At 40.9% G+C, this 20,377-nt stretch overlaps 1 protein-coding gene across 1 annotated transcript in view; it reads left to right on the plus strand.

Moving 5' to 3' along the window:
• The window catches only part of wwox (WW domain containing oxidoreductase), a 181,771-nt gene that overhangs the window by 59,914 nt on the left and 101,480 nt on the right, over nt 1-20,377 (plus strand). Inside the window, exon 8 of the mRNA XM_084733445.1 lies at nt 1,621-1,885. Within this exon, the coding sequence (XP_084589571.1) occupies nt 1,621-1,885 (265 nt within the window). The remainder of the gene's footprint in view (nt 1-1,620; nt 1,886-20,377) is intronic.

Here is a 20,377-nt window from a genome sequence, read left to right on the forward strand (position 1 = left end):
AGTAATTCACTGATTGCCATATCACTGTAAAGTTAGTTTATTTTTATTTCTGTGTCATGTCATTCTGGCCCATCCCACATGCTGCAGGGACAGACGCTAGTATGTTTAAGCACTGGTCCCATGGGCCACCTGCCGCCTAAATGTGATGGCCCAAGTGCATTCTTGGTGGCCCAAATGTAAACTTAAGTAAAAACAATTCAGAAAAGGTAATTTAACACAACTTAACACAGCCTTCCTTAACTGTGATACTTGTGTTTTCTGCTTCTCATTAATTATGATGTGGTGTTTTCTGAAAACATTGTTTCCAATGAAAAATGAGCTGACGTCTTGGCTAGTTGAGGAAACTGTACATTTTGTCCTTAGGTGTCTCATATTTCAGCCAAACTCCTGCTTCCATTCACTCCGTTTTTGCTTTTTTTATAGTCTGCATTTTGTGTTTCTGGTTCTTCTGTAAGGATGGCATAAACAGTTTGAGTTTTTGCTTTGTAAACCAATACTTCATTAGCCCTGACATATTGGTAGGTAGCCACTGATGAGTACTGTTCACTGTTTTCGTAGGAAAGTAATGCAAACTGTGCAGCCCAGTCAGAATTTATTAGAGCCCACCTAGCTAGCTTCATGCTCCACCTTCAAGTGTGGAAAGAAGAATGAGTTTTACTTTATGTGCATTGGATTAGCAGATTTCATTAAGAGATCAGTTGAAAGACGTTTTTTTCCAGTATGGATGTGAAACAGGTCTTGAATTGCATTCGTAATGGTCTTAAAAAGTCTTAATTTTAACTTGTTGGAACCTACAGCAACCCTGCACATGGGATTACAAAATAGCAGCATATTACAAAACAAACATCCTTTGGTAATACATTAGGAGCTAGATAAAAAAGTGACACTCACTTTTTATATCAGCCAAACAGCATATACCACTGTAAGACCACAGTCAGTTATAACTACTGTAGGCACAACTTTAGTGTAACATGTGTACACATTGTGGGAAAAAAAAGGAAAAACTACATTTGGTGCTCAGGCAATTGATTTATCAACCTCTACTTGCTAAAGTAGTTATGAAGTTGCAGCACATGAAATGAAAAGCCTGCAGATGTTGTAATTTAGCCAAGCAAGGATGTTGCGGAAGGCGACAGTAAACAAGAGGCAGCGAGCTTGTAAAATCACAACAAGGAAACCAGGTGACATTTTGATTGGTTGTTTTCTAATGACTGGATTAATATGTAGGATGTGTTCCACCAGTTTGGAGCCCATCTCACACACACACACACACACACACACACACACACACACACACACACACACACACACACACACACACACACACACACACAGACAGAATACACACACAGACAGGACACACAGGGAGTGTAGTTTCTTGTGCCTGTGTGTATTGCGATGTTATTGTGTGACTGCATAATAACACAACGAGTAGTGTAATGTTTAAGGGGCCTTGTCAAACATCTGGAGTTTAACAGCTCTGTCGCAGGCAATTAAAGAACATCATGTCACGTCTTTGATTTGTATGCAGCCAGCACTACACATCTGCCAGGAGAAAGCAGACATACACACACAGGCACACACTCGCTAACTCTTGATCTTTGACTTCATTTGTTTCAGGTTCACAGACCTGTTAGACTCGTGTGGTAAGGTGGACTTGGCTCTGCTGTCTCCCAACAAAAAGGAGTACTGGTCCATGTTGGCGTACAACAGGGCCAAACTCTGTAACATCCTCTTCAGCAACGAGCTCCACCGCCGCCTCTCGCCTCACGGCATCACCTCCAATGCAGTGCATCCTGGAAACATGATGTACACCTCCATTCACCAGAGCTGGTGGCTGATGACCTTTCTCTTCACACTGGCCAGACCTTTCACCAAGTCTATGGTAAGGAAGAAAACACGTTTGACGAAGTGTTCTGTAACTTGACGAGTGCACAATCTGTTACAACCAAAGAGAAACAGAATATAATGGATAAGCATCTCTGTAGACTGTGACCGTCCCTTACTCAGCCTATATATTTGTCTTGGCATGTTCCTGGGAGCAAGCAGAGGAAAAGGATGGAGAGGGGTTGATCTGCTGAGTGCTGAGGGCTCAGGCAGAGAGTCTGGCTTTCACAGATAGAGAGATATTCTGTGGTTTGTTTTCCTCTTCCTCCTGTCACTGTTTATTTAACTCTGAGAGGTGGCTCCCCCTATCCTCTCACAAGCGGAGGCGATTTTCCAGATCCTGTGTACTGCGACTATTAGGTTACAGTAAATGCACTGCACAAACTCTAGTCTCTGCTCGTATGCAGTCATGTACTCCAGAGTACGAAGATAATAAGCTCTCTGTCAAATATATTTTTTACCATATATCCAGTTCCCATCAGGAGAACCTATTAGCAGATGTTTTCAGATGCATTATCTTAAGTTCTGAGTCATATTAACAGGCTGACTTCAGACCTGTCTGAGAGCAGAGATACAGTATAGACATTATGTCCACTGAGGCTGCCATTGAGAGACCAGAGGGATGGGTGGATTTTATCCAGAGAAATGAAATGACACTCTGTTGTGACGTTGGTGGGAGTTTACATGCCTCTGTGACCCTGGGAGCTGAGTTTTTGAGTCATCAGATCCTGGTCTCCCTTGACAAATTGGTCCCGGGTAAGGAACTTGGCACATGAAATGCCATTCTCTGGTGGGAAAGGAGCAGAAGGTGCTGCAGGAGATACAGATTTATCAAGTGTGTGTAACTGGGCTCCATGCAGCTCTGGTTCGGGAACCAAATGACTGCATACAAGCTGTACCTTACTTACAAACCTCTGGCTAAACAGAGTTTTCATCTGATTTTTGAGTGTGGCCTCCATTCATCTGTGTTTTGTCTGATCTGAACCTGAGCAGTTTTTTGTCGTTGGACATCTGTTTAAGTATAATACCCAGAACTTGTGATATTGTCAACTGGTGGAAGGAGCAGTTTTAAGAACTCAAATCTTGTGGAAACTACCTCTTTAGACAGTGCAGGGCTTTGTCTATCCCACTGGTGGAGTGGACCGGAGGGTTTGCTTCACTTACTGGGGTGTCAAGATGCTCAGACTCCTTGAGAGAGATTAAAGGTGTAGTGTGTAAGATTTAGGGGGATCTCTTGGTTCAATACAGCATCTATGGAATATAATATTTAATGATTTTATTAGTGTATAATCACCTGAAAATAAGATTTTTTGTGTCTTAGAATAAGTTGTTTAGGCCTATATCTACAGAAGGCACACATCCATGAAGACGGTGTTGAACTGCTTATAGTAGCCGAGACCGGACTAACCAAACACTAGTTTTGGGGCCACCATAGCTTCTCCTACATGTTTGGAACAGGAGGGTGAATCGAGGTGCATGTCAGTCTGCAAGTTCACTGCTAGATGCAGCTAAATCCTTCAGTGGTTCTTTTAAAGAGGAATTTTGCATTATGGTCGTAGAACAGTGGATCAGCTCCTTACTCTTAAAAGGCACTGAAGGAGTCATTGGAGGTTGTCCTTCAAGTCAACATTTTTTTTTTTTTGATGGATTAAGAGAAAAAAATTAGGGGATTTGTCATGAGGGAATGCGGGGTGCCAAGACCAATGCTATTTAGGACAGAATTTTTAGATGCAGCTGGGAAATGGAGAGTGTCATTTTTGGTGATTCAGGAATGCATCTCTTTTTGATTCGTTCTGGTGATGTACGTTCTATTTTCTATTGGCCTTGTTAGACCATGACTGTGTGCATACTGTGGCAATTTGCAAAAACGCTGCTAAAAGTGGCCTTTCTGTCTATTGCACCTCAGCTGTCAGAGCCTTAAGAAATTTCACCCAATTTTGGCCATGCATTTAAAGTTGATTAATCATTACATCTACAGTAACTGTTGCTGTCAATGGCATTCAGTTAGATCATAATATATATGAGACTGCTTAGTGCAGAAGTTTCCTCTCAAGGCAATAACCTCTAAAGTACAGCTCAAAATGGCAACTGTTTTGAGTGTGTGAGGATGCACCTACGCGGGGGTGTACAATAAATCACTGCATGAGTGTTCATATCAGTGTGTGTGTGCCTTTAAGGTGATGTTGGGAGCCTGAGGTTAACGTCCTCACACACTTTGAGTAGGAACGATAAAATCCAACTCTGTGATTTATTTTAGTCTAAGTTGTGTCCTCTGCTCTGTGAGACTTTTCAATTGATAGCAGCACTCTACCCTTTAGGCTCCATCGTCTCCTAATATATGCTTTAGTTTGACTATTACATCTTTCCATTAGCTGCTCTTCATACTTTATCAATTTAGTGTTTGCACTGAAGGGAAAATGTGATGTGTTGAAAGGCGGCGTGTTGGAGCTTTAGCGAAGCGTCATTCTGATCCATCATGTTTGACAGACACAAGGCCTCGGGCCGTCATTTGTCTCTCCTGCTTCTGACATACGATGAGAGATGAGAAGAACTGCTCCTCAGCACCTTTCACAAAATGCCAAGCTGAACATTTCCTCAATTTGACTATTTCTGTCTTCCTCTTTACTTTCCGTAGCATTTTTCTCAGCTCTTTTTCATCATTTGCTGTCTTGTTGCAATCGTCAAATCTGCTCTGTGTCAATTGTAGCCAGACCAAAATGTGTTAAACATGCTTTTTAATCAGATGATTTGGAAGTACACCCTAAAGTGGGTGACACTCCTATGTTCTTTGTGTGTCTTAGGGAAGGGTGTTAATGTTTTGGATGTAAGCACACGGATGCAATTAGCAGAGCGGCTTTTTCTCCAGAATGAGGCTATGGCTTTTCTACACGTGGTTAATTAAACGTAGTGTAGATGTTAGTAAATATTAAAGGACAAAGGTAGAGCTAGTAATTAAATTCGGGTGTGCTGACACAGCGATTAGCCAAAACTCATGTCTGATAAAGGCCACACACACACACAGATACAGAGGCACACCCTTAAGCTGAGCATTTGCTCTTATTTAAATCTGGGCTTGATAAGGCCCCTGAAAGTGTATCCTCTTTAAAATCCCACTCCTCACTCCTTCTGCCCCCACATTAAGGGCTTAATAAAACAGTGATATTATTTCAGTTATTGGTTGCAGGGATATGAAGATGGTATCGCTTTAATTGCTTGCGTACGCTTGCGGGATCCATGGAGATTGTTCTGGGATGCAAACACAAGCAGAATGTCGACTCCAAAAAACAATCACAAAGCCCCCGTGTGTGTTCTTGCGCAAATAACCAGCCTCTCATTTAAAACACAGGTTTGATTTATAGGAGCACAGGTGGAGTGATATACAGTTGTGCACACACGCACGCATGGACACGCACACACATGAATTCACAATATGGAGTGGCTGAAAACACCTGGAGCTACATGTGGTCCTAAATCTTTAATTTGATTGTTGTAGTAAAGACGAGGAAATGTCATGTCAGGCCATAAGCGCCACACTTGGTCATCCAATCATGTTCATGCTTTGCTGCCTCATTAATTGTGCTTCAGGCTGTCTTATTTTATCAGCTCTTCACTTTCTTTATCTTTTTGATAATGCATTTTGCTAATATATTTTGAATCAGTTTTGCATTCTTTGTGTTGTGGCTTCTACTTAAAGGCAAGAAACTTCTCTATTAGCAGGGAGCACAGCCCACTCTGCTATTGATGTACAGGGCTGATTTCATTTTGCTGAGTTGAGAAAGGCATCTATAAAGAGCCATGACATTTTAATCAGCCAAACTATCTCTCACTAACATCATGTTCTCCTCCCTGTGCCTTGATCTACTTATCAGAGATTGTGCGACCAGGCCTGTAACTCCTGTTTCTTTAATTCAGCGTGTTTAGAGTGGGAGTTTTCCCTGTGTCCTTTGGTGTGATTATCAGCGCTGAATGATCTGGCCTGCAGTGATGTGTGCTGTTTGTGTATGTGCCTGGATATATGTGTGTGTGTGTGTGCTATAGATAGTGAGCAAGAGATGTAGTGGTTATCACAGTTCTGTTTAATGTTTAAAATTTGATTGACGCAGATTTTGACTGATTTATTTGATCTTGGATAGTATTTCAGGATTGGATTTTGGGCCTTTGACAATGTATGTATATGCTTATTAGACAGTGGGGCTGTACCCGACTCAGAATATTGTCAGTTGAATCAGATTTGCCAGTTCAAAACGAGAGAGTCATTCCTTTCTTCTTTAAGTCACACTTCACTCTTATATCAGCCAGCATGAGTGTATTTTACTATTAAGATTCACATTTTAATGTCTCTCTTCATCACCTGAGATGTGAGAATATCAGATCGCACACAGTCAGAGAAAGTCAATTCTCCTGCTGATAGCTGAGGCCTAAAATCCCACCGCAGCACAGAGTGTCTCTCTTGCCAGGCTGCTGACAGCGCTGCCAGCCGCTGCAGCGCGTCACCTGCCTCGCGTGCTCCACGGTGCACTAGGGTGGCTGACAGTACCTGTTCTCCATTTGTATCACCCTTCTCTGCTTTCATCACGGTTAATTTTGTCGTTAGAGTTTTATTTAGCTTCTGTTTAGTTTGAATGAAGCTGATGATGAAGATGATGTTGCAAAGGGAGTCTGGTCAGGTTGGCACCATCAACATACTATTAGACAGTATACTTTGAACCATATTTGGACACATTCAAACAGAAGACAAAGTGAATTTCAGTCACTGTTGCATTTATTAGTTAGGCTGTAACCTTTGTGAAGTTGTCACTGTCCTGTCACACTGTAACGCTGACCCTGTGACATTTTGTTGACTGACTGATTGCTCCCTCAAGATCAGTGTACCCTCAGGCTCCGAGCAGCTGTGCTCAGCCTATACTCATCTAATCTATACCTTAACTATAGGCGCAGACAATGCTGAGCCGAATGGAGATCCATGTGGGCAGTGGCTCCAGCACCTCATCATCCGCCGTAATGGATAGAAAGAGGGGAGGGAGGGGAGGTGTCACGGGCACAGGCCTAAGAGGCTCCGCCGGTCCAATCAGACACCTCAGTTCCCCCAGGGGCCGGTTTCATCAGCGCTCTCGCCTAGTCCCATGCTTCTTAGCGTTTTTAGCGTGATTATTTTACCCAGGATCCTGCCTCGGGCACCAGGCCACCTTTTTACATATGCACAGGCTGAACTTTTGACCAGGCACTAGCAGTCAGTGCTGTATTAGAGAGACGCTTGTTCAGTCAGGAGTAGTGGGACCGCCACTGCCTCCTCTGCTAAGCCTTAACCCCAGAGACAGGCTCTGCATCGAAGACATCAGCATATAACAGACGTATAGTGAGGTGGAGTGGTTGGTACTGTCTTTACTTCACTGTTCTTTATCAGTTTCTCTCCTGCAGACAGACGTGAGGTCAGGTGCTCTATCTGCTGTCTGGTGTAGCACACAGACGCAGTGGCTCTGCCGCACACTCAGGCAACCTGTCTGTGTGTGTGTGTGTGTGTGTCTGTGTGCTCTGCTGTTGTGTGTGGTGCTCAACCATGTGGAAAGAAAGAGGAGCAGAGGTCCCAGTCTACCCACCAGCCCCCCTTCTCCTCTGTGGGGTTAGATGAGCTGCCAGGCCCTTGTAATAGAGTCCTCTTGGATGATTAGGAGCTACACAGGAGGGGGTCAGCTCCAGCCTGGCTGGAGACACTGTGGAGGTTTCCCCTCCTCAGTTGTGGAGACAGAATATTACACATTATGTTAACTGTGATAAGCTTCACATACTCAAGAGTGGACCTCTCTGATGATGCTCCGATTTCCTTTAGAAAGTATGTTTTAGATCATTTTTGAGGAGCTACTAGATATAATGGCTGTGATATTCTTGTCAGACATTCCCTGCTGTGCTGCTGCGCAATGTATGAGAGTGAGACGTAGAAGGAGACATAGAGGGGGGAGACAGAGGGAGAGAAAGATGTGTTGGTGTGGGGATGGATAAAAGCATACAATCCCATTTGGCTGTATTGACATGTGTGTTCCTGCCCAATCCTGTTACTGGGATTATTGTCCACGGAGATACCATTTCATTAAAGAAAACACACACACACACACACACACACACACACACACACACACACACACACACACACATAGTGGGTGAACAGAGATGGCCTGAGGCCTGGTTATGTGGTCCATTGCACAGGGAAACTGTGTAAATGGTTTATTGTGGATGAGTTGATGTGATGGAGAGCGTGTCTGGATCAATAAAGAACCAATCAAATGCTGACAGTCTGCTACTGTATGCAGTCAGTCATTCACCCCTCCTGCCTGCGTACAGTTATACAACATGAGTGTGAAGGAGACATGAACAGTATCCGTGTTGAAAGCGGTAGAAGTTGAAGAAGGCAATTTTTTTAACAATAAAACTTTTAAGATTTAAATTTTGTATGCCTGCTTAATGCTGCACTAGTGTTATAGTCTTGATAATGTGGCATTTATTGTACGTTTTTGCACAGAGTGCATTAGGGGTGGGAGATATGTTAAAATTTTCCGTCACTGTTGGTTCAGCAATCAACGATCACCCATATATTTGTGAAGATAGCAGTTGGGAGATGTGTGCAGGCCAAGTTTGCCACGTAAAATAAATAAACATAATAAAAATGTCAAGAAATTAAATATTCCCATGCCTATTTTTCTTACTGAACAGAAAAATACAACCAAACGCCCTCTGAATCCAAGTTATTTTTTCCCCCCAAACTAAGACGAGCTTTAATTGTCTTGTTAATTCTGTGAGACCCACTTCATTCAAATTCAACAGACAAAAACAAATGAAACTCACCAAAACCATCTTGGTCAGTCTTTCCACTGTTATAACAATTACCAACTCTGGTTTGGTCAAAATCAATCTATAATTCACCAAGTTGGATGTACAATTGCCTTGTATCTGGATGGTGCTAAATAAATTAACTTCCCTAACCTAAATACTGGCTTCTCTGACAAAAAACATGTTCTCCTTTAAAATTTTCAAATTAATCCCACATGTTCGCCGAATGAGTTTGTGTCTGTTTATGAATCATAAGCAATCATCAATAATCTTTTAGGAGGAGTAGGAGCTTAGAACAGTTAAATTGAGCAAAGTGTTAATGGAGTCGTGTATTTTTTGGAGTAGTGTGCTTTTGCTCAGCTTTATATCGACAGATAATTGACAGTTATAAACAGCTGATCAACTTACAATGGAGGATTTGTCGTCGCATGTCCTTGTCAAAATATAATGTTGCGTTTGTGTTGCGCTCCTGCAGTGTTCTTGCAGACAAACAGCCTGAGCTTCATGTCTATGGCACCAGTCCACTATTTTGACTGCGGTACATATTTTTCCTTTAAAATGACACCCAAAAATTACCCAAAAAAACCCAACAGATAATGGACTCGCTGATATATTCATCCTATCATCAACTCTTGTTCGCATCAGTTTTGATTTTCCTTTTTATAAGATTTTATTTTTGTTTTTGTGGCAGTTTTGTTTGTGAAGAAACGTTACTTGAAGCCTCAGCCACATCCTCTCCGCTGCTTCAGCTCCAGACACCTCGGGGAGGCCATTAGGATGTCTCCCCAGCCTGGGTTGTCTGAGTCTGGGCTGAGTCTGAGCCGGGGCTGGGCTAAATTACCCTAGAGCCACAGGTCAGAGCCAGCTAGACCCTCACCGCCAAGGGACTCTGTGTCTCTAATAGAAGGGATCAGAACAGGCCAAAGAGGCAGAAACTGACCTGGCCAGAGAGACATCCTTTACTCACTTACCCCCAACTCTTCCTTCACTTTCCATCTCTCTTACCTTCAGAGCTCCAGAGCTTTCCTCCTGTGACCCTCAGAGAGGAGAAAGATGTAACCTCTCACCCCTTCCTCACCCATCCACTCCTACTGCCTTCCTGCCACTGCCCCCCCCCAGCTCGGCACACACATAAACACACACACACACACACACACAAACACACACCACTCCCTCCCCTCTTTGTTGTGACATGGAGCTGATGGACTATTTTTCAAATTGATTTCAAAAATGTACATAAGCAGCCGATCCCCTAGCCCAGATTACCTATTGATTTTTAATATGAAAAGCTCATTATATAAGCAGGAACTGCAACACAAAAAGCTAGCCAACCTTTGCATAAATCCTTTAATTGAATTTCCAGAGCCCGTGGTTCTACATTTTTTAATTAAATCCATTTCTTTTTTTAAGGGTTGCTGTGTAATTTGCATGCTGTGAAGTGGGTGCTGTCCCAGATAAAGTGCCATTGATCCTTATTAAGGCTCACCTCTGGGCTCGCTGAAAACCAACCGCAGAAATTAAATGTGCTCATGGTGCATACACTTATTGCCCGCATGATAGGATTAGAGGCAGAGGGAGAGAAGGAGAGGGAGAGGGAGGGAGATAGAGATGGAGAGAGAAGGAGTGATGGGGTAAGAGGTGGGGAGAGAAAGGGGAACAGAGTGGGGGGGGTGGTATTATTAATAGTTGTTCATATTAATGTAATATTTCACCTTTCCTCCTCTGGGGTGAGATTGTGAAGAGCTTGTTTATAAATACAGCTTGGTCTGGTTATTATTTGGGTTTCTCATCAAACACACACTGTGGCCTGCTCTGTTGGTCTTTGTCGCTGTGATTTCACAGTTTGATGGAACCATTTAAATCTGTCACAGCGCTGACAGATATGGCCACAATGTCCATGTGTGTTTCCCATTTTAAACCCACAGGTAGGTAGCAGGGCTGCACGGTATGGAAAAAAAAAATCATAGTGTGATTATTTTGACACACATTGCAACTGTGATATGATTCACTGTCAGAGAGAATCATCATTTTTGCATCACAATTTTCATTTTCACTGGAAAAAACACCCGAAAAACTATTAAAATCATCTTGATGTAACATTTGTTGGAGCTTGTACCAAACAACCATGCTGCAATTGTAGTTTCTGCAGTTTGGATTTTGCACTATGCCGTATTGCAATTGCGGTAATATTTTGATTAATTGTGCAGAATTAATGGGTAATAACAAGTTACAAGTAATGCACATGGGTAAAAATACTTTTTTACTTTTCATGTTCTTTTTTTAAACGATAATCCTACAGTTTACTTGAGTATATTTTTTAGCATGTAATTTATGTTTTGCTTCACTAAATTTGCCATTTATACACCGATACAACCATAATCCACACTTCCACAACTGGAACTTTCCCCATGTACTAATAATGTGTGTTTTCACTGCAGGCACCAGGGTCTAAATTAAGTTCTGGGGACATTATTTTTCATATGTCAGAGACTGATCTGACACTGAAGGACATCAGAAGAAATCTTGAAGTCCCAAAAGTTCTAGGTATTTTGAGTGGAAATGCTGTATAGACTGTACACAACTAGTGTGTAGTCTATACAGCTCTAAATGGGAGGACTGAGTGGAGAGGAGCACCTCTACAAATAGCTAGCTTCCTGAAAGAAAAACAATAACCACGTGTCTTCTGACAATGTAATGATGATGGAGCAAATCCCAGAACAAGAGGCGGCTTCCAGCAACAATCCAGGCCACACAGCATACAACTTATGCACCAAAATAAAAAGACTACAGTTACATGATGAAGTGCGTGCTGCGCCTCCTGAAAACACTGAGATGTCCACTTTTAAAAACTCTTCTTCCAACCTCTACAAACACAGAATTGAAATGAGTTGTGTATACTGTGAGTGAAATTAACAATTGACATTAACCTCTCTTGTAGCCAGTGGTCTTTTGCGTTTTTAAATAGGTGTGCTTCAGAAATCAGTTAACCTCATGTAGCGCCAGCCTCAACATTAATGTTACTTTCATAAATGCAGTGCACCCTAAAAACTATTAAAATGTAATGTAACTTGTAATTTGAGTACTTAATTAATCCGGTACTTTGTCACTTTGTCAAGTGGGTTTCTGAAATGGTAATTTTCACCTTTACTTTTTTTAATGAAAATAATTGTACTTTTACTTGAGTATAGATTTTCAGTACTCTACTCAACACTGCTTAGACCCCATTTTACTGAAAAACATGCCCTTCTTTTATATTTTGTTTCAAATGAAGACAAGTGCTTCTGATCATACGATCATGTGTAAATTAAGCCATTGATCATATCTCCCATTGATCTTTTAGGAGGTCATGGTCTGCAATCTTTCTAAGTAGAGGCTGTTTAACTACCAATTTAGATTAAATGATACTTAATTTTCTTGTCCTTACCCTACTTAGCATCAGGTAAGCGAGATCTGTAGGTGTTGTGTGAGCAGCGATTTTTATCCTGCGTTTGTGCTCAGTGATAGCTGGTAAAGCAGGCCTCTCTTTCCTTGTCTTCCTGTGTGGCTGTATGCAGACGGTGGAGTAAATCAATAGGGATTAACCTGTGACCTCAGCCACATACTTATAGCCCAGTCCTCGCTGCTCACACATCTCTCATCAGTTTCACTTAAACACTGGACCTCACTCAATAAGGCACCGCACGCTAATTCATTTCAAAGATGGAGAGGCCCCTATCACACACTCCTTCTTCACACAGTCATGCACACACATGCACACAAGCACACTAACATGCTCACAGACACAAACCAAAACATGATGTTAGGGTACATATACAGTTCAGTGAGGTAATGAGGGCTGCATGATATGGTACAAAAAAAAAAAATCACATTGCGATCATATTTGCATCACAATCTTCATTTTCACTGAGAAAAACTATAAAAATCATGATGATGTGACATTTTTTAGGTTCTGTATCAAACAAACGTGTTTTCTTACATCTAGAGAACAAAATTTGTAGTGCAGGACATTTCTGCAGCTCTGCAGTATTTCATTATAACGCTGTTTTGTCACCCATATTTCCTTTATCAAAAAAATGCAGCTTCTGTGATTTGGATATTGCACTTGGGGATGTCTTTAAATATCTTATGTCAGTTTAGTATTATAAAGGAACAAGAAAACTACTAAATATTCACATTTAAGTTGCTGGAACCTGTGAATTTTCCCATTTTTGCTTGAGGAAATTAATCAAAATTGTTGCTGAGTAAAACAATTTCAATAGAATAAAAAAAGAATAGGAAGGTGGAATAAAGCCCAACTCTTATTTTTAAAACAGCTGCCATATTCCAGTCTGAATGGTTAAATTATTGTGTTGCTCAAAACATTGAAAAATCATATTAAAAAGCAGCAAGAGTTAACACTGATAATAAAACCAAAACTTTCTAAATGCTAGAAACCAACAAAGCTTAGTAAAAAAAAAGTTGTAATTTGGGTGAACTGACCCTTTAAGTGTGGGGTTCTTTTATTTTTTCAGTACCAGAAGAAGAAGAATAGTTTTAGGCATGGACAATAAAAATGTAATGTGAATCAGCAACACATACATCATCAGTAGCAATAAGATAAATTGTTCAATAAAATGTTGAAGAGTTTCACTTAATTAATTGATTAAGTAATTAATTAAATGCAAACCGCTGTGAAAGCACATAACAAATACACCCTGACTCATAAACAACCAATCATATCGCTTGACTGGAGTGTGCTACAAGTGACACGCAGTCAGTCATTTAACAGGTATATTTTTCTTTCTTTTATTTTTGAGTCTATTACCTGTATTCCTTAATTAAAGAAGTGGTTAAATTCAAAGTTAGGTGGTTAAATTCAACCTTCTTTCTACTGGTCTTTATCAAAAATAGCTCACTAAAAATTATCAGTGATTATTAATGTCTGTTTTTTTGGTTAGTCATTTTTTTCCTTTGGGAAAAGAGAAGATAATAAGCTATTATCGGTGTCACAAAGACCTAATTTACCTAATTTAGTCTGTAAAAGTTCCTCAATTGTGTGGGATGTCTGTCTGTCTCTTATTCACAAACACACACTTGCGTTCTCTTCTTTTCCCTGTCTTGCTCTTGAAATATTGACATCGGCTGACTGATTAGTCTGATGTCTCTCTATCTTTTGTGTACATGTCCATGTGAAAGTGTGTGTGTGTGTGTGTGTGTGTGTGTGTGTGTGTGTGTGTCTGTGTGTGTCTGTGTCTGCGTGTCTGTGTTGAGGGGTGCAGTGTCAGCAGCATGTGCTGCAAGTATTGACCCAGGCCTGTCCTCTGCTGTGACTGGCTCTTGTCCCTAACTTGTCATCTCTCTCTCTCTGTCTTCATGGTTGCTCTCTTTTTGAGTTGAGATCAATGCTTTGCCACCTTTTGATAGCCATTATACATTTTCAGCAATTCTTAAAACAAATATATAATCTAATTCTGCCTGCTTTTTCCTTTATTTACCAAATGTCAGTGTCTGATCTATGTTTCTTTTGTCACAGCATTATTCTCCATTACACACTCTGCATTAAAACACATCATCTGATGGGGGTGAGAGATGTGAATGACCTCCGTAATGTACAGACTGGTACCTGGGAGTTCAGCAATGCTTTTAACCCACAAACAGGTTCACATAATGCTCGTCACAGAGTGATGCTGGAAGGTCATATCACACACACACAGGAGGGTTTCTTTTCTCCTGGGACGAACCTAAATATGACAAACGTCTCACCTCCTCTTCCCCTGACTGTATAAACAGATGATTCATTTCCTGTATTTTGCATTTTATTTTAATCAACAATCTTACTTTTGCATTTTAAAATGCACCCAATCACCTAAACCATTTTCTCTTTTTGTGCTTCCATGCTGGTGCACAGTCCGCCCGTCTGTCTGTCCCATACTTGTGAACACAATATCTCAAGAATGCCTTATTGAAATTTCTTCAGATTTGTCACTAACATCCACCTGGGCTCAAGGATGAACTGATTAGATTTTTGAGGTCATAGGTCAAGGTCACAGTGACCACACGTCTGTCCCGTCCTCGTAAATCTGATGTCTCAGGAACATCTGGAGAGAATTTCTTCATATTCGGTATAAACATCCACCTGGGCGCAAGGATGAGCTGTTTAGATTTTGGTGGTCAAAGGTAAATGTGACCTCACAGAACACATTTTTGATCATAATTCAAGAATTCATACACTAATCATGACATTTCACACAAATGTCTAATAGGATAAAATGCTGAAAATAAAAAGATCAAAGGTCAGCTTAACTCTGACATCATAAGGTTCAGCTCTCTATCGGGCGTCTGTACTCCTCTGTAAAAAGTAGTCTCTCAGTGAAGACGGCATGTTTCTCACTTGAAATGATTCACTGGAATCACACATGTATAGTGAGAACTTCCATTTTACCAAACAACACACTGAATACCTTTATTAAATTGTTTCAGAATCTCCACTACTACTACTATGAGTCTGGAGAGGCATGGACGTAAACTGTAACTTGACTGGTTGGTGGAGGCATACAGCTGCAAGCCAGTAATTCTAGTTCTGTTAGTGCAACTCTCTCTCTTAGGTGGGCAGAAACACACAGTCGCTACTCGCTGAGGTGAAACAAAAGGCTTTGATTTCCCTCATTTCATTTCATAATCCAATCAATCAGACTAAAACAGCTCGGTTCCTTTTCTGTCCTCCCCTAACCAACCAACCATACATATTTACACACACATGCATACGGAGCACCTCCTAAATGCATGTGGAGCAGGTCGTTCCAGCAGTGGGGACCCCCCCTGGGGTTAGACCACTCTATGTGTTATTGATTGCATTGCTGTTGCATGTTGTGCTCAATCATGTGTTCCATGCGTCTAGCGTTGTCCTCTCCCACCTGGCCCATTAGATTAGACTAATGCATTCAACCATTGATTAGTCATTACACTTAGACCTGATCAGCCAATCGCCTACCTGGTTTGACTCTACTTGACCCATGAACCCTGGCTCTTGTGTCATCTCACCAGCTCTAACATGTTAAACACACAAACGCTTACACCTCACAGCTCCACCTGATGTGTATCATGTCAGGAGCTATAGCAGATGCGGGTTCAGCTGGGTTCACTGCCGGTATAATATTCGATACTGATAGCGTTTCCACGCATTTCCTAATCACATGCAACAGAGAGCTATAGATTTTATCATCGAGCATGGAACTGTTGAACCTGCCATTGATCTCAAAATTCACCATGAACGAGCTTGTTGATCAGAGCGCATAAGAGCTCCTTACAGAAGTCAGAGTGAAACCGTGATGTATGAAATGTTTTGGAGAGTTTTCACATCTTTCTCAACACCCATTCCTTCATGTTCCCCCGCTAACATAAACCTGTCCCATGTGGTCATCAACCCCCAAAATCAATATGGATATAGTGGGTGTAGTTTGGTGGGGAGAAGATAGTTCCTACTGAAACTGCTCACAATGTCTGTGAATAATATTAGAGTAACTGCAAAATTCTTTCTGTAAAGAGACATTGCTATTGAATTTTTCAAATGTATTTTTTTTTGGTGCCTTGAGCACCACGAGTGGAGAGTCATCTGGTTCCAACATATTAGAGAGAAGGCAGACATCTCTGCAGCTGATACCACTAACATGCATGCATTTTTTCATTTTGAGGTGAACTGTCTCTTTAATTATAATTTTGAGGTGTTTCATTTGAGTACTTTTTAATCCACTATATACTGTTCTACAGTTACAGTTACTTTGCAGACGAAAATTTTAAATACAAAACCTGATCTTGTAAATGATGAATTCTTGTAGACTGGTGGTACCTCACCCACTGTTAGACTCAATATTTAGACATTTTGTCTTTATTTTAAAGAAAATATATTTAAAAAAATCAATGAGCAGAACCAGAGATATCTTCTTTTTTTTTTCCTACGCATCCTCCTTCCCTGTCAAAATCTGGTGGATACAGTACCCATAATGCAACGTGACTAGGTTCCAGATGTTGTCCTCCACATTTGTTGTGGCTTCTGTGTTTACAGCTGTTTTACTGTTGTTTATGAAAACAAAGCTTATTTGTTACAGAACTAAATGTAACATTAGTTGTGTAATCTTTGAATGTTTTTTTTAAATTAATATTTGATATTAGAGTTCACTGTGGTCTTTTGTTTGCAACTGTTAGCTAATGTTAACTAGCTAACTAATCTAATTTAAAAGAATATTGTCCTTCACAAATCCACGGCTCAGCGATGTCAAATTAATGTTATAACTCTTATAACTCTTATAATTCACTCTTGAACACAGGACCATTATTTAATCACTTTCACATTTGTAGTGAGACTTTGATGTGTAAAATTAGTGCACCCATTCTTTAAAAATCACTTTATCTTAATCTGCTTCTTTAAAATCTTGCCTACATGTTAATGCATCAGTAATAATCATCCTGTGATTTAATTTGAAATCTAAAAGATAATGTTAGAATAAAGTGCTTTCTGGACTAAAAATGTGTTTGTTTTAGATGCACTTTGGATAGAGACACTTGTACTCAAAAATCACAAAAAACTCCAAGGCACACTGTTTTAAAACAATTAATATGCCACGTTCGACCTTAAAAAAACAAACTCAAAGACATTTCCACATCAAGCCTTCATCAGGGAGACAAACATTATATTGTATTATAATATTACATGTCTGATGAGTTCTGTTGCAGAGCTTATGGAGTATTTTATATTGAAGTTCTTCTACTTTGTTCTTGTTCTTTGTCTATCTGCACACTCCCTCCATCACTGGTTCCATGATTCTCCTGTATGACCAAACCAGACGTTCCACACACAGTCTACACAGTAGACAAGAACGAGAAACTGTCTGTGCCATCCAATGTCAAGAGTCTCACCTTGACAGTGGTGCTTAAGAAATAATATGTCCCCCTCTCCCACCACTCCCATCCTCCTTATTTGCTCTTTTCCTTCTTTTCCCTCGTCTCTACAGTATTGAGTCAGTCTGTGAGGAATTGCTGTTTTAGGGACAGTCCCACTGATGTGTGTGTGTGTGTGTGTGTGTGTGTGTGTGTGTGAGCGACCGGGGATAGATGTCCTCATTGGATATGAGTTGGCTACTCCGTGGCTCTGCATTAAATTTGTATTGAATAGGAAATTAATGATTGGATAATTTTATTGATGCTGCTGGTATTGAACATATAAACAAAATGTTCTTTTGAAGCATTGTGTGAGTGGTGCACCCTGGGGGGGAGGGAGCAGTCCCAGTTGTGCTTAAGAAAGAATAAGTCCATGTTAAGTCCATAGTGTATTGGAAAAGAGAGCGAACGGATCGATGGGGACTTGGTGCTTGAGACACACTTTAATTGTATTATTTTCTTTCAGATTTCTGCCCTCCCACATCCATCTCAACACAGCAGTGACAGATCTGATATGTATTGCCGACATTGTCATGAAGACGGATTTGAATTTATTGAACAGTTTCAAAAATGAATTTGTTCTGCTTTTATCAGTAGAACCACGCAGACCAGAGGAGGTTGTAGTTATAGTGTAGTGTTTGACAAAGAAACTGTTTTTTAATACTTTCTGATGCCCTTTTTTGTACATTAAAGGAGTAATCTGTAATATATTTGCTGTAATAAATCATAAAATGACCACAGTATGTTATCAGAGATCAAAGAAACATGCAAAGTTGAAATACTCGCTCTGACATGAACACTACAGCCACATTGTCCTCCTTTGAAATTTCTATTCCGGGTCGGAATGACTGTTTTTGTTTACCCATTTCTCTTTAGTAAGATTTCAGATTAATGCTGGATGTTTGCTGAATGAGTTAGTGTCTGTTTATGAGTCGTAAGAAATCAATAACGATCCTGTAGAAGAAATAGATGTTTATAACGGTTAAATTGAGTGATATGTTAATGGAGTCTGGCAGACAATGAGGCAGGCAGTCACTGAACTCAAACTCTGGACCGTCGATTTTTGAATCAGCATGCTTTTGTTTTCAGGATAATGGACTTAGCTTTACACACTTAAAAACGGCTGATCAGCTTTAAGTGTACGACTCATCCTCGCTTGTTATTGTCAAATTATAATATTTCGTTTGTCTTGCACTCCTGCGGCCTCCCTGCGCTTCGAGTCTGTGGAGGGGAAGGTGAGGGGAAACAACTTACTTCAACCATAGACTGTATAATAAGAAGGATTTCAGCCTATTTTAATATACCTTCTATGGCTCTCTGTACCGCAGTACTCACTTTTAGACATACAATTGTTACATATTGCTCTGTTAAATCAATGCTGTACCAGTGCTGCTTGGAAGTCTTCCGAATCAAACACTTACAACTTTCTCAAAGATGGAGATGGGCTGTTTCTTTCACTGTGAGTCGGATGGGAACAGATCAAAGAGATGGGAGATGGCGAGACTCTGAGTGGAGGAAACTTGTTTAATTAAAATGAAGCGATGAAGTGGGGATAGAGGGATGTTCTTTGATGCATGTTCCGGATGCACTGTATACGTTGTGCAGTTATTACACGCGATTTTTGTTTAAGAGGTTCCAGCAGAGGGCGGGACAGTAGGAGGTGTTGCAGATGCAAGGAAGGAGAGGAGGAAGGAGTGAGCTTGATGAAGTTTCTGATTATCCCACCTCCTCTGGCACAGGGAAGAATTACTGAATGCCATTTGGGTCAGTGCTCTTTATGGAACTACATTTATGAAATACATCTCTCCCCCTTCTTTCTTTCTGTCTCTCCCTCTCTGTATCTCTCCCTTCCTCCCTCCCTTCTCCTCTAATTGGAGATGCAATAAAGGTGTGTGGGGTCAGTGCTTCTTCAAGGTGAGGCCGCGTGTGTGTCTCACTCTAATGTTCTCCTCCAGACACACGTGCAAACCTGCTACCACGATCTTGCATTTTCTGCCTTGCTCACAAAAACCACAGGCCTAAAACCGTCATCTGCACCTCAAATAACTTAACTCGCGCCGCTCGCCTCTTCTGTGATAACTTTCTTTCAGTAATATATGGCTCTATCAGTCTGGAGCTCCATGCTTCCTGCCCTCCTCTCTCAACTCTGCTCCGTGTCCTTGTGCCAGCCTGTTAAGCCAGAGGGCACGCTGTGGGTGAATCAGAAACAGAGCTCTGCCAACACACCCAGCGGGAAAGGCCCTGCCAAGGGTGCCAAGGCCTCGAGAGAGAGGGGGAAAAAAGGAGGATGTTTGGGGGGGAGGAGAAGAATTTGGAGTCTGAAGATGGAAGTGAATCAAAGAAGATTAAGAAAAAAAAATTGGACTTTTGTGTGGATTTGGAGGAGAAAATGCAGTTTATCTTACATGAAGAAAAAGAGAATGACCTTTTCTGTCATTTCTCCTCCCGAATGTGGGGTTTTTTTTGTGGTGAAGATCCAGAGCCACAAGTTCTCACTGAAGTACAAGCTCTTTGTCTGAGGAGCGCACTAACCCAGTACCGTTTCAGGCCAGTAGGGGTCATTGTAGTTCAACTGACTGAGCAGAGAGAGCGGACCAGTGAGTGCTGAAGCTGCTGCAGGACAGACAGCTGCGGTTCATTTGCTCTTGAGTCACAACTCTGTTATCACAGGCTTTTTTGAATGTATGGAATTAAAATTTAGGATTTATTTAAATAGGCACATATTTTCTAATATTTCTTTTATTCTGTTAAACTT

Source organism: Lutjanus erythropterus, chromosome 13 (assembly GCF_056507025.1).
Source record: "Lutjanus erythropterus isolate fLutEry1 chromosome 13, fLutEry1.hap2, whole genome shotgun sequence".
Taxonomy (NCBI): domain Eukaryota; kingdom Metazoa; phylum Chordata; class Actinopteri; order Lutjaniformes; family Lutjanidae; genus Lutjanus; species Lutjanus erythropterus.